This window comes from Zeugodacus cucurbitae, chromosome 2 (assembly GCF_028554725.1).
Source record: "Zeugodacus cucurbitae isolate PBARC_wt_2022May chromosome 2, idZeuCucr1.2, whole genome shotgun sequence".
Classification (NCBI taxonomy): domain Eukaryota; kingdom Metazoa; phylum Arthropoda; class Insecta; order Diptera; family Tephritidae; genus Zeugodacus; species Zeugodacus cucurbitae.
In genome coordinates this window covers 53,911,610-53,926,743 of record NC_071667.1, presented here as the reverse complement: position 1 = coordinate 53,926,743, position 15,134 = coordinate 53,911,610, and the positions used below count along the sequence as shown (strand labels likewise).

General features: G+C 30.6%; 1 protein-coding gene across 1 annotated transcript; it reads left to right on the top strand.

Moving 5' to 3' along the window:
• The first annotated feature begins 239 nt into the window (after positions 1-239).
• LOC105213526 (elongation of very long chain fatty acids protein AAEL008004) lies at positions 240-14,730 on the top strand. Its single transcript, XM_054235969.1, has 6 exons — positions 240-540; positions 10,261-10,551; positions 10,851-11,041; positions 12,949-13,023; positions 13,109-13,408; positions 13,748-14,730. The coding sequence occupies exons 2-6, from the start codon at positions 10,491-10,493 to the stop codon at positions 14,045-14,047; spliced, it is 927 nt and encodes a 308-aa protein (XP_054091944.1). The 5' UTR covers positions 240-540; positions 10,261-10,490; the 3' UTR covers positions 14,048-14,730.
• Positions 14,731-15,134: the final 404 nt, after the last annotated feature.

Below are 15,134 nucleotides of genomic sequence, written 5' to 3'. Positions count from 1 at the left end.
ACATGAAACTGTGTCAGTTGAGTAAATATGCGGCGCAGTATTTGCTGCTGAAAATGAAACTGAGGCTTGAGGAGTTGACTTGGGCAATTAATTACGCTTGTATTTGTACTTACGTACTTCTAATAAATAATTGTTTATATGCAGTCGCGCGAGCTTGTGTGGGTTTCTGACCACATTTCTTGTGCTTTCTTCTGATATATTTCTTTATATATACATATGTACCATATAAAGGTATTGTTTGTCTCATCACAACGCACCTTCAGCCAGTTGGCCTATCGTATGTATAGCATATGCGTTTGCTTAGCTACGGAAGTGTAGATACTTAGTGCCGCGCGACCGTGTCAAAAAGCTCAGTACGTGAATGGTTTTCGTGTGAAGCGGTTGCTTGAAAAGTGAAGCGGCACATTTTCGCTGGGGAATATACCGTTTGCACCGTTAGTTTGTTAGTTTTGAAAAAAGTTTGAGCAACCATAGCCGAAATAGTGAAATATTTGGAGTGTGTTTAGAAAAACAAGCAGCGAAAAATAAATAAAACCACAGGTGAGCCGGTTAATATATTAAAATGGACAGTAAAGGATACAGCTAATGAAAGCAAGAACAGTGAAGTGAACTTGAAAGAATTGTGTAAATTTTCAGTGTGTGCTATTACCGAAGTCAATGCCTACGCGGCGTATGATGAACTTATGCTGTGCATGAACAAATATGAATTGATCGTAAATCAAAGACTGTTAATGTGATTGCTGTGTATTGTGAAAATAAAAATAAATAAATTGATTTAACTTAATGTAAATAAAGCGAAGTCAGAAAAACGTTAATTAGGCATATTGCTTTCACTTTACACCAAATTAACTGGTTTTCAGCAACTTGCCAAAATTTTATTAATTATGTGCCTATTTTTGTGTAATTTCAACCTCCTACATGCATTTGATTAAATTTTACACTGACATGAATATGCATTTTTGTACGGATACAAGGGCAAAATAATTTGAAATAAATTTTTTTAAAATAATTTTAGAGAAAAAATGTTATGTGACAGATCAAATATATGCTGATGAATCAATTATTAAAAAAAAAAGAAAATTAAAATAATAATTTATATTTATTTATTTTGTTCTTAATCGCGATATTATTTAATTGTAATATATTTTGTTTACAGTATATTTAAGATAAAAATTATAACAGCTAAAACGGATTTTTAAATTATAATTTATCTAGAACCTCCTTATAATAATAAAACTAGAAATATTAAAAAATATAATTTTTTAACACCTTTTGACTATTTGTAAAAGTTACTAAGGATTCAGTAAATATTTTCACAGTTTAAGTAATTTTAATTTTATCAATTCCCTTGTCTTAACTTACTGATGACTGACTTACTGTCTCAATAAATATTTTTCCTTATGCAATTCGCGACGATTTGCATCTTTCATTGCCTCTACTTTATCCACATCGACTTCAAGAGACCATCCAGGGAGTGGTACACCCTCAAGAACGAAATTGCAGAAAGAAATTTTGCAAAAAATGTTTGGAATTGGCGTTCGGTCTTCACAGTACACATCACATAATCATCACTTCCTTGAACTGAATTTTACCCTTTTGATAGTAAAACAGTAAAATGCGCCGAAAATTCTTTTTTCGATCTTCCATCTTCTATAGGACACCAAACAAAAACTGTTAAAAAAAACCTTATTATATTGAAATAAGTAACAGTAAAGTGTTTAAGTGTTGTTGGCTGTGAAGAAATGCAAAAGATCAGCTGTTGCCATCAAACGAAATTATTTAGTTAACGATCCAATACATTCCATAGATAAACAATCTATATGTATATATAGAGGCTAATCTGGAAACTTGGGTTCGAAAATAATTTTTACATTACTTCAACTCAATTTAACTATAATTACAATACATAATTATACAATTAACACATTCTAGTATCAAGAAATATGTATGTAAATTTTTCCCCGACTTTTTCTTGTGATCGCTCCATATGACATTAATTTTATTATAATTAAAAAATATTTGGAGAAAACACTTTTGATTTACTATTTCAAAATTAAGATTTTAAGAAAAAAATGTATAATACATAATACGATAAATTATAAGCATTAACTTATAATAATTTAACAATAAACCGCTGTAAAATAATACAATAACATAAAAAAAATTTAGTCTTGCCTACTAAATAACAGAATTAGAACTTCAAAACTGGTATACAACGAAGTTACGTGCACTTTAACGAAGTGTTTTTTTAACGCAAAAGAATTATACACCCATATCCTTGTATTTACGATCTTTCACAAAATCATAACCAGTTTTAAGACCGCAAAGCTAGTTAATTTTGCGACACTACTCATATACATTTGTTCTAATTTGCATAAAAATCATGCAATATTCCAAAGACATTATTATTTGCGCTTCCTTTGCTGTTGCCAGCAATAAAGAAATACAATTTTGTTGCACTTGTGTGGCTTAAAATCACGATTTACTAGTTCTGACTAGAATAGAATCTTTTTTTGAAATATGCATAATGTGCTTTGCACGGATTATATAATAGTTATTTATGAAAAAAATACTCGTTTTAACTTTTAGCTTCAAAAATACTTTTGGATTTTTTCTAGCAATATTATGGTTAATGCACTTGTTTGACTTCAATGTGGAATATATTTTGACAAAACGTGTCATTTGGTGAAATATCATTCAAATTTTAAGGAAATTGTATGTGGTCTGGAATTTTCATGAAGCAAATATTAGACATTTTAATCTTTATATTAATAAAAAAATTAGAAACTATAAAGAATTAATATGCAAATTAAAAGTTGGTTCAGAATAATATTTGAAGACATTTTTTATGGAAAACAAATTTGTATTATTATATTTAATATTTATATCGTCTTGACAACATTTACGATATATTCAAATTGCTATCATAATTTTCAATGCAAATTTCAGCACTTCTATTATCAAGGTCATTGCTATGAATATGCTTCAAGCCCAGCTGACTCATAACAAATTACTTCAGTAATGAATCCACTGAGGTTTATTTGACAGCTGAGCAGCCAAGTGGAAATGTTTTGACACCCAATGTCTCAGTGACAAATTAGTGAATCTTCAAAGTGAAATTAATTGGTTTTTGTAATTGAGTAGGCGCTAATAATTTTATAATAAGTTAATAACAAGTTTTCAGATAATTCGGTTTAAGTACAATACCAAAAATAGATTTCTTGAAACTCAATGTATCAAGTTTATAATCGATGAAACCTGATTCTAAAATATCGTCACATTTTCTCAAGAAGTCTCATATTTTTAAATATATGCAGTTGAACTTCCATAACTCGAACTTCTATAGCTCGAAGTTCTCCTTAAATCGAACTCTTTAATTGGCAGTAAAGTCAAATTTCATACAAATTATCTTCCGTAAACGGAAGGCTCTCTAACTCGAAGTATTTTTGTGCATTATGGTGATTCGAGTTAGGGAAGTTCAACTGTATTATTAAACATTACGAGTTTTCATACAAACGTAGCTAAGATCGAGGAACATAAGAATCAACACATCTCAATGGTTTCTTAGAGTGAGTCTTAAATTATCGATATCCCATATTTAAATTATCGATAAACAATACAACACTTGAAGCTCGTATTTTTGTTATAACAAAAAAACAATTGGTTTAGCTGAACGTATTCTATAGAGAGTAATCATTAACGGAAAACGACAAATTCATGTCATTAAGTTGGATGTGCTTAACAAGAGTGCTGAACTCAGAGCATACTTTCGTTGTATCACAAATTAAGTAATTTAGTTCAGCTATTCAAATACTCTTCAATCTATAATTAAGTATATGGAAAATTGCTTCTCAAATAATTAAATCTATATACAATACTATATATGTATATAACTATAGTATATACTCCCTCAAAATTGCTAACAAGTGACAATGGAAGTTGCTAATTGGCAATTGTGTCATAGACACTTCCTATGCACAGCAACAACTATGTATTTGTATAATGGATAAACTATCAAATTCGGGGTCAAGTAAATACGAATTTAAGTATAGTATATTTAATAAACTAGTATGTGTATTTATCAACTCTCAACTTTATTTATTGTATTTATTTAGGTCTTCAATATAAATAGATGTATGTATGTATATAGGAGAATATAGAAAATATTTGAAAATTAGGTAATTTTCACTAGAGCTTAAAGCATTTCGAACAAATGTGCTAAAAGGCAATCAAATTAATGAGAATACATTGTCATAAGCATAAATCGAATTCAAAAGTTGTTGTGTTAAGCAAATCAAACATAAAATATAACAAACAAATATTTGCCAAAGTCTCTTTCACACAGCCTCATATATACTTAGTCACTTAGTTTGGTGGTAATTTAATAATATTTCATTGGCACTCTATGCAGTCAATGACTCCGAGGCCTAAAGCGAGTCAGCGTCCGCGTCCGCTAGTTGTAAAAGCTTAGGTCAATATTTGAACAATATAAATAATTCTCAGCAATTTTGGAAATGTCATCATGCCTATAAATAAGAAATAGCTTTAAATAGGTTTTACATTTGTTTTACTTTCCTTGAAACTACTGCACAAATAGCGAGCGTTCATGTGTGCTTTGTTTACTTTTTAATTCGTTCCACCTTTAAAAAGTTTTATGGTCATTATGCCATATATACATATGTATTCTGGAAATAAATTTTATTTGCAATGCTAATTCAACACAGGTTGAGCATAGAATTTTGGAACTCACGAATAAAGACATTCCCAATACATTGTTGTGCAGTGCACTTAAATGAAATTTGGACTTTTACTTGTTAGTCTAGTACTTAAAAGTCATACTTTACGCAGACATCCGTTCATTAGCTATTCATTGACCTATTTTGTTTATATTTTTCCAGGTTTAGTTAGAAGTAATTAATTAATTTAAATTGTACCTCTTGTGTAATCAAATTGTTGCATACAAACCTATATTTATATTTCGATATGTACATGAAACCTGATTTCGCACACAAATTAGAATAATTATGCGTTAGTCAACCGCTAATCTCGTTCGAAAAGTCTATGTGTAAATACATACATCACTTACAATGTTGATACAAATTGTTGTTGGTACTCGTCTCTAAATGCCACACTGATTTCCGGACTTCCCATAATCCAGATATTATTCTCACTTTATCTAATTATATATGGTTAGTTAAATCGATTGACAATTAGTTTAAGAAGAGTATAATCAGACGAAAGATATTCTGAAAGGAAATTTAATGAATTACTGACTATTATATATATGTTCACAAGTTTTGTTTTCAGAGCTGTCAAAGTATGAAAATAAGATCATCTAATTTATTTTGCACTGAATGAATCCTAATTATAAATAAAAGTTCCATAAAATAATGGCCTCCTTATTAAAAAAAAATGAATTTTAGAATGGTGGTCTAGACTTTAGTTTTGTTTCGACTCAAATAGTTCAAACAGTGAACGACGTAAACGTAGACGTAAAGAGAGCCGACGCGATCTATCTTATGAGTTTTTAAAGTAAATGAACAGTCATCACCGCTTCTACCGTACGCTACCGTAGATATTCTAATCATTCGGATTTTTCCCGTAGAGAAGAGCCGGCCGCTTCTCACTCTCTAACAACGCAGGGTTACCAGTACCGATATTTTATATTAATAAACTTTAAAATATTTAAAATTTTCTCAAACTAACTCAAATTTACAGTCGAATACAATTATTTATAAATTGTTAGACTATTTTTAATTTTTTGATATGAGTTTCAATGTTTCATATTATGAAAAAAAAAAACAAAACTGAAAAGCTAAATGTGTAAAAAACAATCTAGACAAGTTGAGCAATGGCGACATTCATTTCTCATTTTTCTTTGCTTCTACGGGCTACGGGCGGGCGGAACGTTTTTGACTGTTTCAACTAAAAGACATAACCTAGTTTTTCTCAGAATCGAGTTGGACTATTTGTCATTCAAATATATCACAATATCTCTTTGTATTACCTTATAAGAACATGTGACTTCTTTTAATATTTTTTTTTTGAGATATTCGATGAATAGTTTAAATAAAATAATAAAAAAAAATTTATTTGATAAGAACTTCGAACTTATTGTGTACATACATCCGTGGAAGTCCTTGATCGGCAAAATAATATGATAAAATTGAAATATGGATATCCAAAAGCTTGACTAAGATGCTGTTGAATACCAAGAAACACTGTATTTTAGTGTTAAACAAAACAAACACTTCCGCATCCTCTTTAAATATACAAAAATTTTAAATTTTGAAAAAAGCCCAGAGTTTTTCGATTAAATCGATATTTTAATATTTCCTTAATGAAGAGCTATTAAGTGATATGAAAAGCTTCCTATAAAAATTTCTTGCAGTTTGAAACTTTTGGTTCCCGTGTGTTTTTACTGTTCTTACACATTCTTACACCGACCCTGCATGAAAACTATAAAATAGGAGAAAAAAATATTAATAATTAGTTGTTGGAAGGTTCCTCAAAATTATACTGGGTTTCCCACTAACTTTCTCAAAATGTATCAGTTTGTATTTGATTAGATTAAATTAACAACACTGCTTACAACTTAACTAAAACGTGCTACAACTAACTTTATTATGTGTAATTTTAGTCTCCGTAATAACACTTGCTCCTATTATCTTCATATATTTTCAGTCCACTTATATCATAACTTTATAATAGGGCGTCTATAATATAGGCTGTAACATTCATATGAGTGTTTCTTAAACAATTTTATAATTTGATTAATTAATTATTTTTTGAGAGAATGTAAAAGAGATGTTGACATCTTCCATATGTCATATATGAGTTAACATAGACATAAACATGAAGAAAACGGACAATAGCCAAAAAAGAGTATATAAACATAAATAATATGCAGCCCATAAATTAAATATAATGATGATAATAATAAATTATTGTATTGCCGCACACGTGTGTTACAAAATTCTACGCACATTTTCACATACAAATATACATATCATATATATATATATGTATGAATGAATGCTGTGTAGCAGCATCAACACTTTATAACAGTAAAAATCACACACAATAGACCGAACCAACCGAACAGGTGTAGCTGTAACCAAGTCACTGTGTATAAGCTATTATTTTATTTTCTTTTCTTTTGCTCACATTGTAATTACATACATACATACATACACACATGCATGTGCACCGCTATTTGTTTACACCATTTGGCTATGTAAGTTAAGCACCACTCGAATAAATTCACCTTTGCCTCAGCGTTGAGTGCGATTGCTGCACTATTTCAGCCAGTTGTAGGCCAACATTTTGACCGTGATTTTGATTATTTCTCATTTTTGACACATTTTCCTTTTTTACGCAATTACAAATAAATTTCTACAGATGATGTGCATAGGTGCACGCATACATACTCGTATGTATTTATGAAAAGGTATATTACTCATATGTAAATCTCCATCTGTACTCAATTACTTGAGTGTTAAAAAATATTGTATAAGGTGCCACGGATTTCGGTTTCGCTGGAAATTATTTTCTCATATAAATGTAAAAAGTGTAATTCTTATTAGAAAGAGACAAATGCTTAAATTAGTGAAACAAATTAATCCCTTTTGGGAAACCGTTTTTTATTCAATAAAGCTTTTATCTCTAAAACATCTAAATCCAATATATCGGTATTTTTAACTAATAAAAACATCTAAAAATAAATTATAAATATACATATGTGTATATTTTTTGTGTCAATCAGGCTGAAAAATTTTATTAACTGTAGATATAACCCTAAAAAATTCCTAACCTCACAAATATACACTAATTTATTGACAGATTCGCTCCAAAGGGTTAATTTATTGAAAGTATAAAATATACATTCAGAACTGTTCTTGAATCCTTTGAATACTCGGAAATTTCTGGAAATAAATCTGTAATATTTATGAAGTGGACATAGTTCTAAAATTTTTGTTTGAAAGGGGGTTCTCCTCTTCTTCCATTTATATAATATTGTTATATATTAGAAGAGAGGAAGTGTCATCTATAATATTATTAGAAACTATAGATTACATCAATTTGTCAATAAATGTCAATCAGAATAGCATACTGCTTAGTTACAGGGTTTTGAATTTAAACTTCAACATCTACATATATGTATGTATATCTCCTACACAACTAACATTTACCAGATACAAATCCCCTAACGTAGTTGATGTTTTAGAAGGTATAAAAAATATGAGAGACAACCGTCTAATTTGTTGACTATAAAGTGTTTGTTGAGCAATTTCGGATTTAAAAAATTAATAAGAGGAGACAAACAAACACGCAAAAGCTTACATATTTACCTCAACTCGCATATATGGCATTACATGTCGACTGGTCATCTCTATTGCTGAACCCATCAGAGAGCGGCACAAAAGATGTGCAAGTAATTTTGAAATTCATGTTGTTTAATATTTTGATTGCGCTTTGTATGACAAGTTAATCTCTTTCATTGTGAATTTGTAAGATGACTTAACTCATTCATTTTCTTCAAAAGTAGTGAATAAAAAATAATGAGCGCCTTTTCGCTAAATTTCCATTCAACAATTTTCAAGCACTAAAGTATAGTAATTTTGTTCAACCAGTGGCTGTTTGTAACACCTTCAAATAGTAAAAATAAATATTTGGTTTATATTCATATATTGATCAGAATGACGAGGCGAATTGATTTTGCGATGTCTGTCTTTCCATTCGTTAAGCAAACATAAACTTAAGCAATATTTGAGATATCGCCATCTAAAAAAACATTCAACATTCACATTTCAAAACTATATCTGCCAATTTTCCCTGAAATATTATATTTCACAATCTATTCGGTCGATTTGATGAGCAATTTCTTGATGGCCCATTAGTACGTCCCGAAATTAGATAAAATCAGGCTATACTACGCCTACTTCAAAAATGCAATGCCATTTAGTTTTTGGTATAAACATTTTTATACTCTCGCAACAAAGTTGCTAAAGAGAGTATTATAGTTTTGTTCACATAACGGTTGTTTGTAACACCCAAAACTAAACGAGTTAGATATAGGGTTATATATACCAAAGTGATCAGGGTGAAGAGTGGAGATCAAATCCGAATGTCTGTCTGTCCGTCCGTCTGTGCAAGCTGTAACTTGAGTAAAAATTAAGATATCTTGATGAAACATGAATCGTACCTTATTTCTTGGCACCATAGGAAGGTTGCTTTCGAAAATGAACAAAATCGGACCACTGCCACGCCCACAAAATGGCGAAAACCGAAAACACAAAAAGGGCCATAACTAAGCCATAAATAAAGCTATGGAAATAACATTTGGTATGAAGGATCGCACTATGAAGGGGCATATTTGGTTGTAATTTTTTTGGGGAAGTGGGCGTAGTCCCACCCCCAAATAGGTTTTTTGTACATATCTCGCAAACTAATAGAGCTATATAAACCAAACCACGCCCACCTCCCATACGAAGGTTAGGTTGAAAATTACTAAAAGTAGGTTAACTCATTAACGAAAAACGACAGAAATACTAAATTTCACATAAGAAATGGCAGATGGAAGCTGCACTCAGATTTTTTTACAAAATGGAAAATGGGCGTGGCGTCGCCCACTTATGGGTCGGGTCAAAAACCAAATCTCAGGAAGTACTCGGCCGATTTGAATTAAACTTGGTTTGTAAAAATTTCCTTACATCCCAATGATATGTTGTGATAATGATAAATTGCGAGAGTATGAAATGTTCGGTTACACCCGAATTTAGCCCTTCCTTACTTGTTATATTTGAAAATTACCGATCGCGGTATAGTTATAAGATGTATCCAACTCGGTCTTCATTATGTCAAATTTAATGACAAAAAACCTGCAAAATTTACATCACAATGTCCACTGCATAGTGAATATGGATTAAAATGACAATAAACTGTGAATTTAATTGATTTCCAATTCGTCACAAAAAATAAGTCAAAATTTCTAATAATATGAAAAATTAGTAGTCAAACGATTGTCATAAAATTTGACAGAGTGAAAACAGCACTTTTGAAAAATGTTGATATTTTTATAATTTGCACCTAAAATTGTACGTTTCTCGAAACTATTAACTTACAATTTTAATATAAAAAATTATTAAATAAAATTTAACAAAATTAGCACAATATAAAATATAAAAAATTATTAAATAAAATTTAACAAAATTAGCACAATATAAAATATAAAAAAATAATATATTTTTCTATTTCCAGACACACAATATCTTACAAACGTAGCTGAATAGCTTTTTAGGTTTGATAAAGTTTTGTTTCAAACTGATCAACTGATTTGGAATAATCAAAGAATTGGCAGCGATTCAGGCGGCGCATGGGCTCATTCAGCACAAAAAGTCGCTACATATAGAAAACTTAGAAATCGTAAACAAATTGCAAGTCATAATTTTTTAAGAAACAATACATAGGCTGTGCGCGAAAAACAAAAAATGGCGGATATGAACGCAACAGATAGTGACGTATGGAATTTCCTATTCGTCGAATTGGCTGGTAAGTAAAATACAAACATATTTATGTATAGACACAGATATTGCAAAAAATAAAACAGAAAAGATTTAAAACGAAATCGAAAGTGAATTTGAAAAATACAAATCTATACATATATGTACATATATAATATATACTGTACAGCTTAGCAACAAATTATCAAGCTCTTCACCGAATTGAATGAATATTGTGTGGAAATAGTTTCATTTTGTAATCGTTTCTCACACTCATTACTTGTGTTAACAATGCAATATTTTGACAACACTCGAAATAAACAACAATACCGTTTACTTCCTCAACAGATCCACGTACAAATGATTGGTTTCTAATTAAGTCGCCGGTGCCGATATTCTCCATTGTTGCGTTGTATTTGTATTTTGTGCTCTCTTGGGGACCGCGTTATATGCGCGATCGCAAACCATTCAAATTGGAAAAGACTTTGATCGTGTACAATTTCATACAAGTATTGGTTAGCGCATGGATGGTCTATGAGGTAAGTATGACCAAATATTTTATTAACTTATTTATATTTATTTAAAGTCAAAAATATTTGCATACACTTTATACTGATACACATACGGCAATGCAAATTGTAACAGTGATTTTAGAATTATTTTAATGAAACAGGTCTTTAAATGTAAAGGTCTCAAGCATAAGTCATCTATTGGTTTAATATCGTTCACATATTTGTAGGGTTGATATTTGAATTGTGAAATGCCTTTTGTAATAGTTTTTTTATAACAAAATTTCCGCGTATGATATGAGCTCATCACTAAATAAAAAATATTTTTAAAATTTGTTGCATCTTAAATTGACCAAAAAAGGTTTCCATTTCCTCTCAATTTAAAAAAAAAAATATTACAAAAATAATAAAATGTTGATTATAATGAATTTTTGGTAAATATAAAAATAATTATACTTAAATTTTAATAAAAGGGTGATTTTATTTATTTGTTAAGAGTTGCCAGATTAATTATGTAAGAATAATGCTAAATTTTATTCAAAAGATTTATTGTATTTTGTTTAAAATTTTAATAATTTTTTGCATTTACATATTGAAAAATTCTTCTAAAACAATTAACAATTTTATTAAGATTTAATTAATAAATCATTATAAAATATATGATTTTAAATATTAAAATATACTAAATATTTTTTAATTATTCAAATTTCATTTTCAGTTTTGAAGAAATATGACTAAAACTAAATTATAATTTTATTTTGCCCATAAAGTCATAATTTTTTTGATATAAAAAAATTTATATTTATATATATTTTAAATTGTTTTACTTGTTAAATTTTTTTTAATATCTACGCGTTTTTTAGTAAATTACATTTATTTAATTAATTTTATTTATTTATAAATAATATTTTTTTTTTCAACCTATTTTTTAATTCACCGAAAATTTTTATTTAGCCATCTAATTTACCATATCTGGTAAACAAAACGTATCCGTTTCAAAAAATGTCATTTTATTAAAATTAACAACCATCAATAACCGCTATTTACAAAAAGCATTACACAAATTCCAGTTTTTCAATTACTGACATTAATTAGACGCCATAAATACCAGTATATGGATACATGGCAATAAAGATAAATGGGATAATGCATTTTTACAACTGTTTCATATCAAAATTACCGAATTTACAAAAGAATATTTAAATATGGAAACACGTTTTTGGGCTCGTTCTAAATTAGGCACGATGACCATGACACAGGCAAAATCACATTTCTAAATATTTACATATCTAAACCGGTAAATGGGTCAATAACTTGGTTGAAAACAACACAGTTGGCGAGGCATTGATCATCACCATCGCCAGCCATATATGGTCGATGTGATGTCTCATTTTAGTTTATATTTACATACTTAGGCCTGTCTGTGCAAAACTTGAGGTAGGTCCATAAACTTTGGCTATCATGCGTAAACTTTGCAAATAATTTTGTAGTGATTTTAGCCTAGCGATAGCGAAGATGTGAAGAAATTTGTTTTCTTAACCAAATGTTGGCGTTTTGCATGCTTCTTCGTAGCAGCTTCGTCGTCTGAATTCCACTGTTTCACTCATTCCTTGATCTGTGGTGTATCAGTGGAAACACCTACGGATGGTTTAGAAATGGTCTTACGTTTATAAATCCCTGACCAAATGCGACAGCCATCTCAGTGACAACTTTCTCATATCACTTAGTTTTTTGAAAAGCCTACTATATCAGCCATCTGGTAGACCTTCAACAAGCGGTCATCCATTCGGACTTCTGAAATATAAGAAAAAATGAAAATTGAATAATTTATTATTATTTTTCTGATTTGCAATATATATAGATTCTTTATAATATATAGATTAATCAATAGTAATATATTTCTTATTCTTAACTGTATTTTTCTTATTCTCTCGTAGGGTTGCGTGGCATGGCGAAACTATAATTGGCGCTGCCAGCCTGTGGATCGTTCGTACAATCCACAAGCCGTGCGGGTAAGTTAAATAACAACACATTTCACAAACTACAAAGCTCCAAAATGTGTCTTAAATGTGTCCATATAATATTTCATCTGCACAGGAAGCGCGTGGTGTCTACGTCTACTATTTGGCGAAAATCAGCGAATTATTGGATACCGTATTCTTTGTGCTGCGTAAAAATGAACGTCAAGTCACATTTCTGCATGTCTACCATCACTCGGTAATGCCATTGATCTCATGGGGCACCACCAAATATTATCCCGGCGGCCATGGCACCTTCATCGGTTGGATAAACTCTTTCGTGCACATCGTTATGTACACCTACTACTTCTTATCGGCATTCGGACCAAAAATGCAAAAATATCTGTGGTGGAAATCACACATTACCACACTCCAAATGGTGAGTAAAGGTTATGTAGCTAGTGTGTAATTGTACGCCCAAATACAGAGGCCATATACAGGTTATTTGACATTGAATCGGTCTTATGACCCCTTATGTGTTGTTAATTCAATTTGAAGATGTTTCGCAGACACTGTAAAAAATAAATAATTAATTAAGTTATTTATTTCATGCAAATTTATTTAGCCAATTTGCTGTACTTGAAAAATCTGCAAGCTCTGTTTAACATGAAACAGCAAAATAAATTCGCTAATAGCATAATTAACACCTACTTAGCACTCAATTAGTGACCTTATTCATATAATAATTCTACTCCCCCTTCCGTCCTCTTTCCAATAGGTTCAATTCTGCATGGTCTTCATTCACCAAACACAGCTGCTCTACACCGATTGCGGTTATCCCAGATGGAGCGTGTGCTTCACCCTGCCCAACGCCATTTTCTTCTACTACCTCTTCAATGATTTCTACCAGAAATCGTACAAAAAGAAACAGCAAGCACAAGCGGATGCTTTGAGCGCCAAATGCGCCGCTGCCGCGGCTGCCACAGCCAATGACAACAACAACGATGTGGGCGCGAAGAATCTGAATGGAGTACCGGCAATCACGACGAACAATGTACAAGCGAAAAAGAATCTGTAAAACTCGACGGCGTTAAAGCTGTTAAAAGGAATTCCAAAGCTTTTGGGAGAATGAAAGAAAACAAAATGGCCGCTGTGTCGACGCCGCTCCTGCCAGGCTGTCAGCCAGTCACACCTCTATCTCAGTCGTATAAATGGTATTATTTTTAAGCGCAATCAAATCAAATATTTCTTACTCGCTTCACTTGCCTAATTTTCATAGTTTTAAGTACGTTTATGTGTATGTATGTCTTGATATATCGCGTTTGGGGGTTTTAGTTCATAATTGTTAGTAGTTATGTAAGCATCACTTAAGCCGGTTATTTTTAATTGATTTATGTACATATTCACTGCAAGGATTCTGAAACAAAAAGTTAGTAATACTTATGTAATCCATGTAATACTACACGATTTATGTCTAAGTCAAATCGAGTCATTTAAAAGTCTTGTTGCAATTTGTATGTACAATGTCAGTAATTTGCTTAGGAAAGTTCATAATGAATTTTCTTAACTCCAGCAAATTGTAAGTCAATATCGCGCTTGTACCTTAAGTTAAGGAAAAAACAATTTAAAATGCAATAAAATATTGTATGTATGATTGTAAATATTATAAACAATTCTATGCGTATCTATTTTTAGTTTTATGTACCGGTACATAAATATTAAGTCGCATGCGGAAATAAAATTATTTTGTATTTAACGATATTTACTCTTTCATTCATTGTAATTGATTTGAAGATTTAGCATAAGAAGGTTACGGAAAAAAGTATAAAACCTGATCAACTTAACCCGGTATTGGCCACAACTTTTTACGTTTCACAGTATTCTGAAATAAAATACACCTATGCATGTATTTTGGTCGCCTGAGCACGAAAATAAAGTATGTTTTGCGATTCATTATATCTAGGGATGCAAACGATATTTCGATGTTTTTGAAACATCGATATTTTCGTCAAAAAGCATCGATGTCAGCCATCGATGTCTCGAATCTAAAAACATCGATGCATCGATGTCACTTTCAACGATGTTTTATGTCGATGTTTTATATAAAAATTTTACTTCACACCTTCACACTTTTTCGGGTATTAACCCGAAACCCTATATTTGGA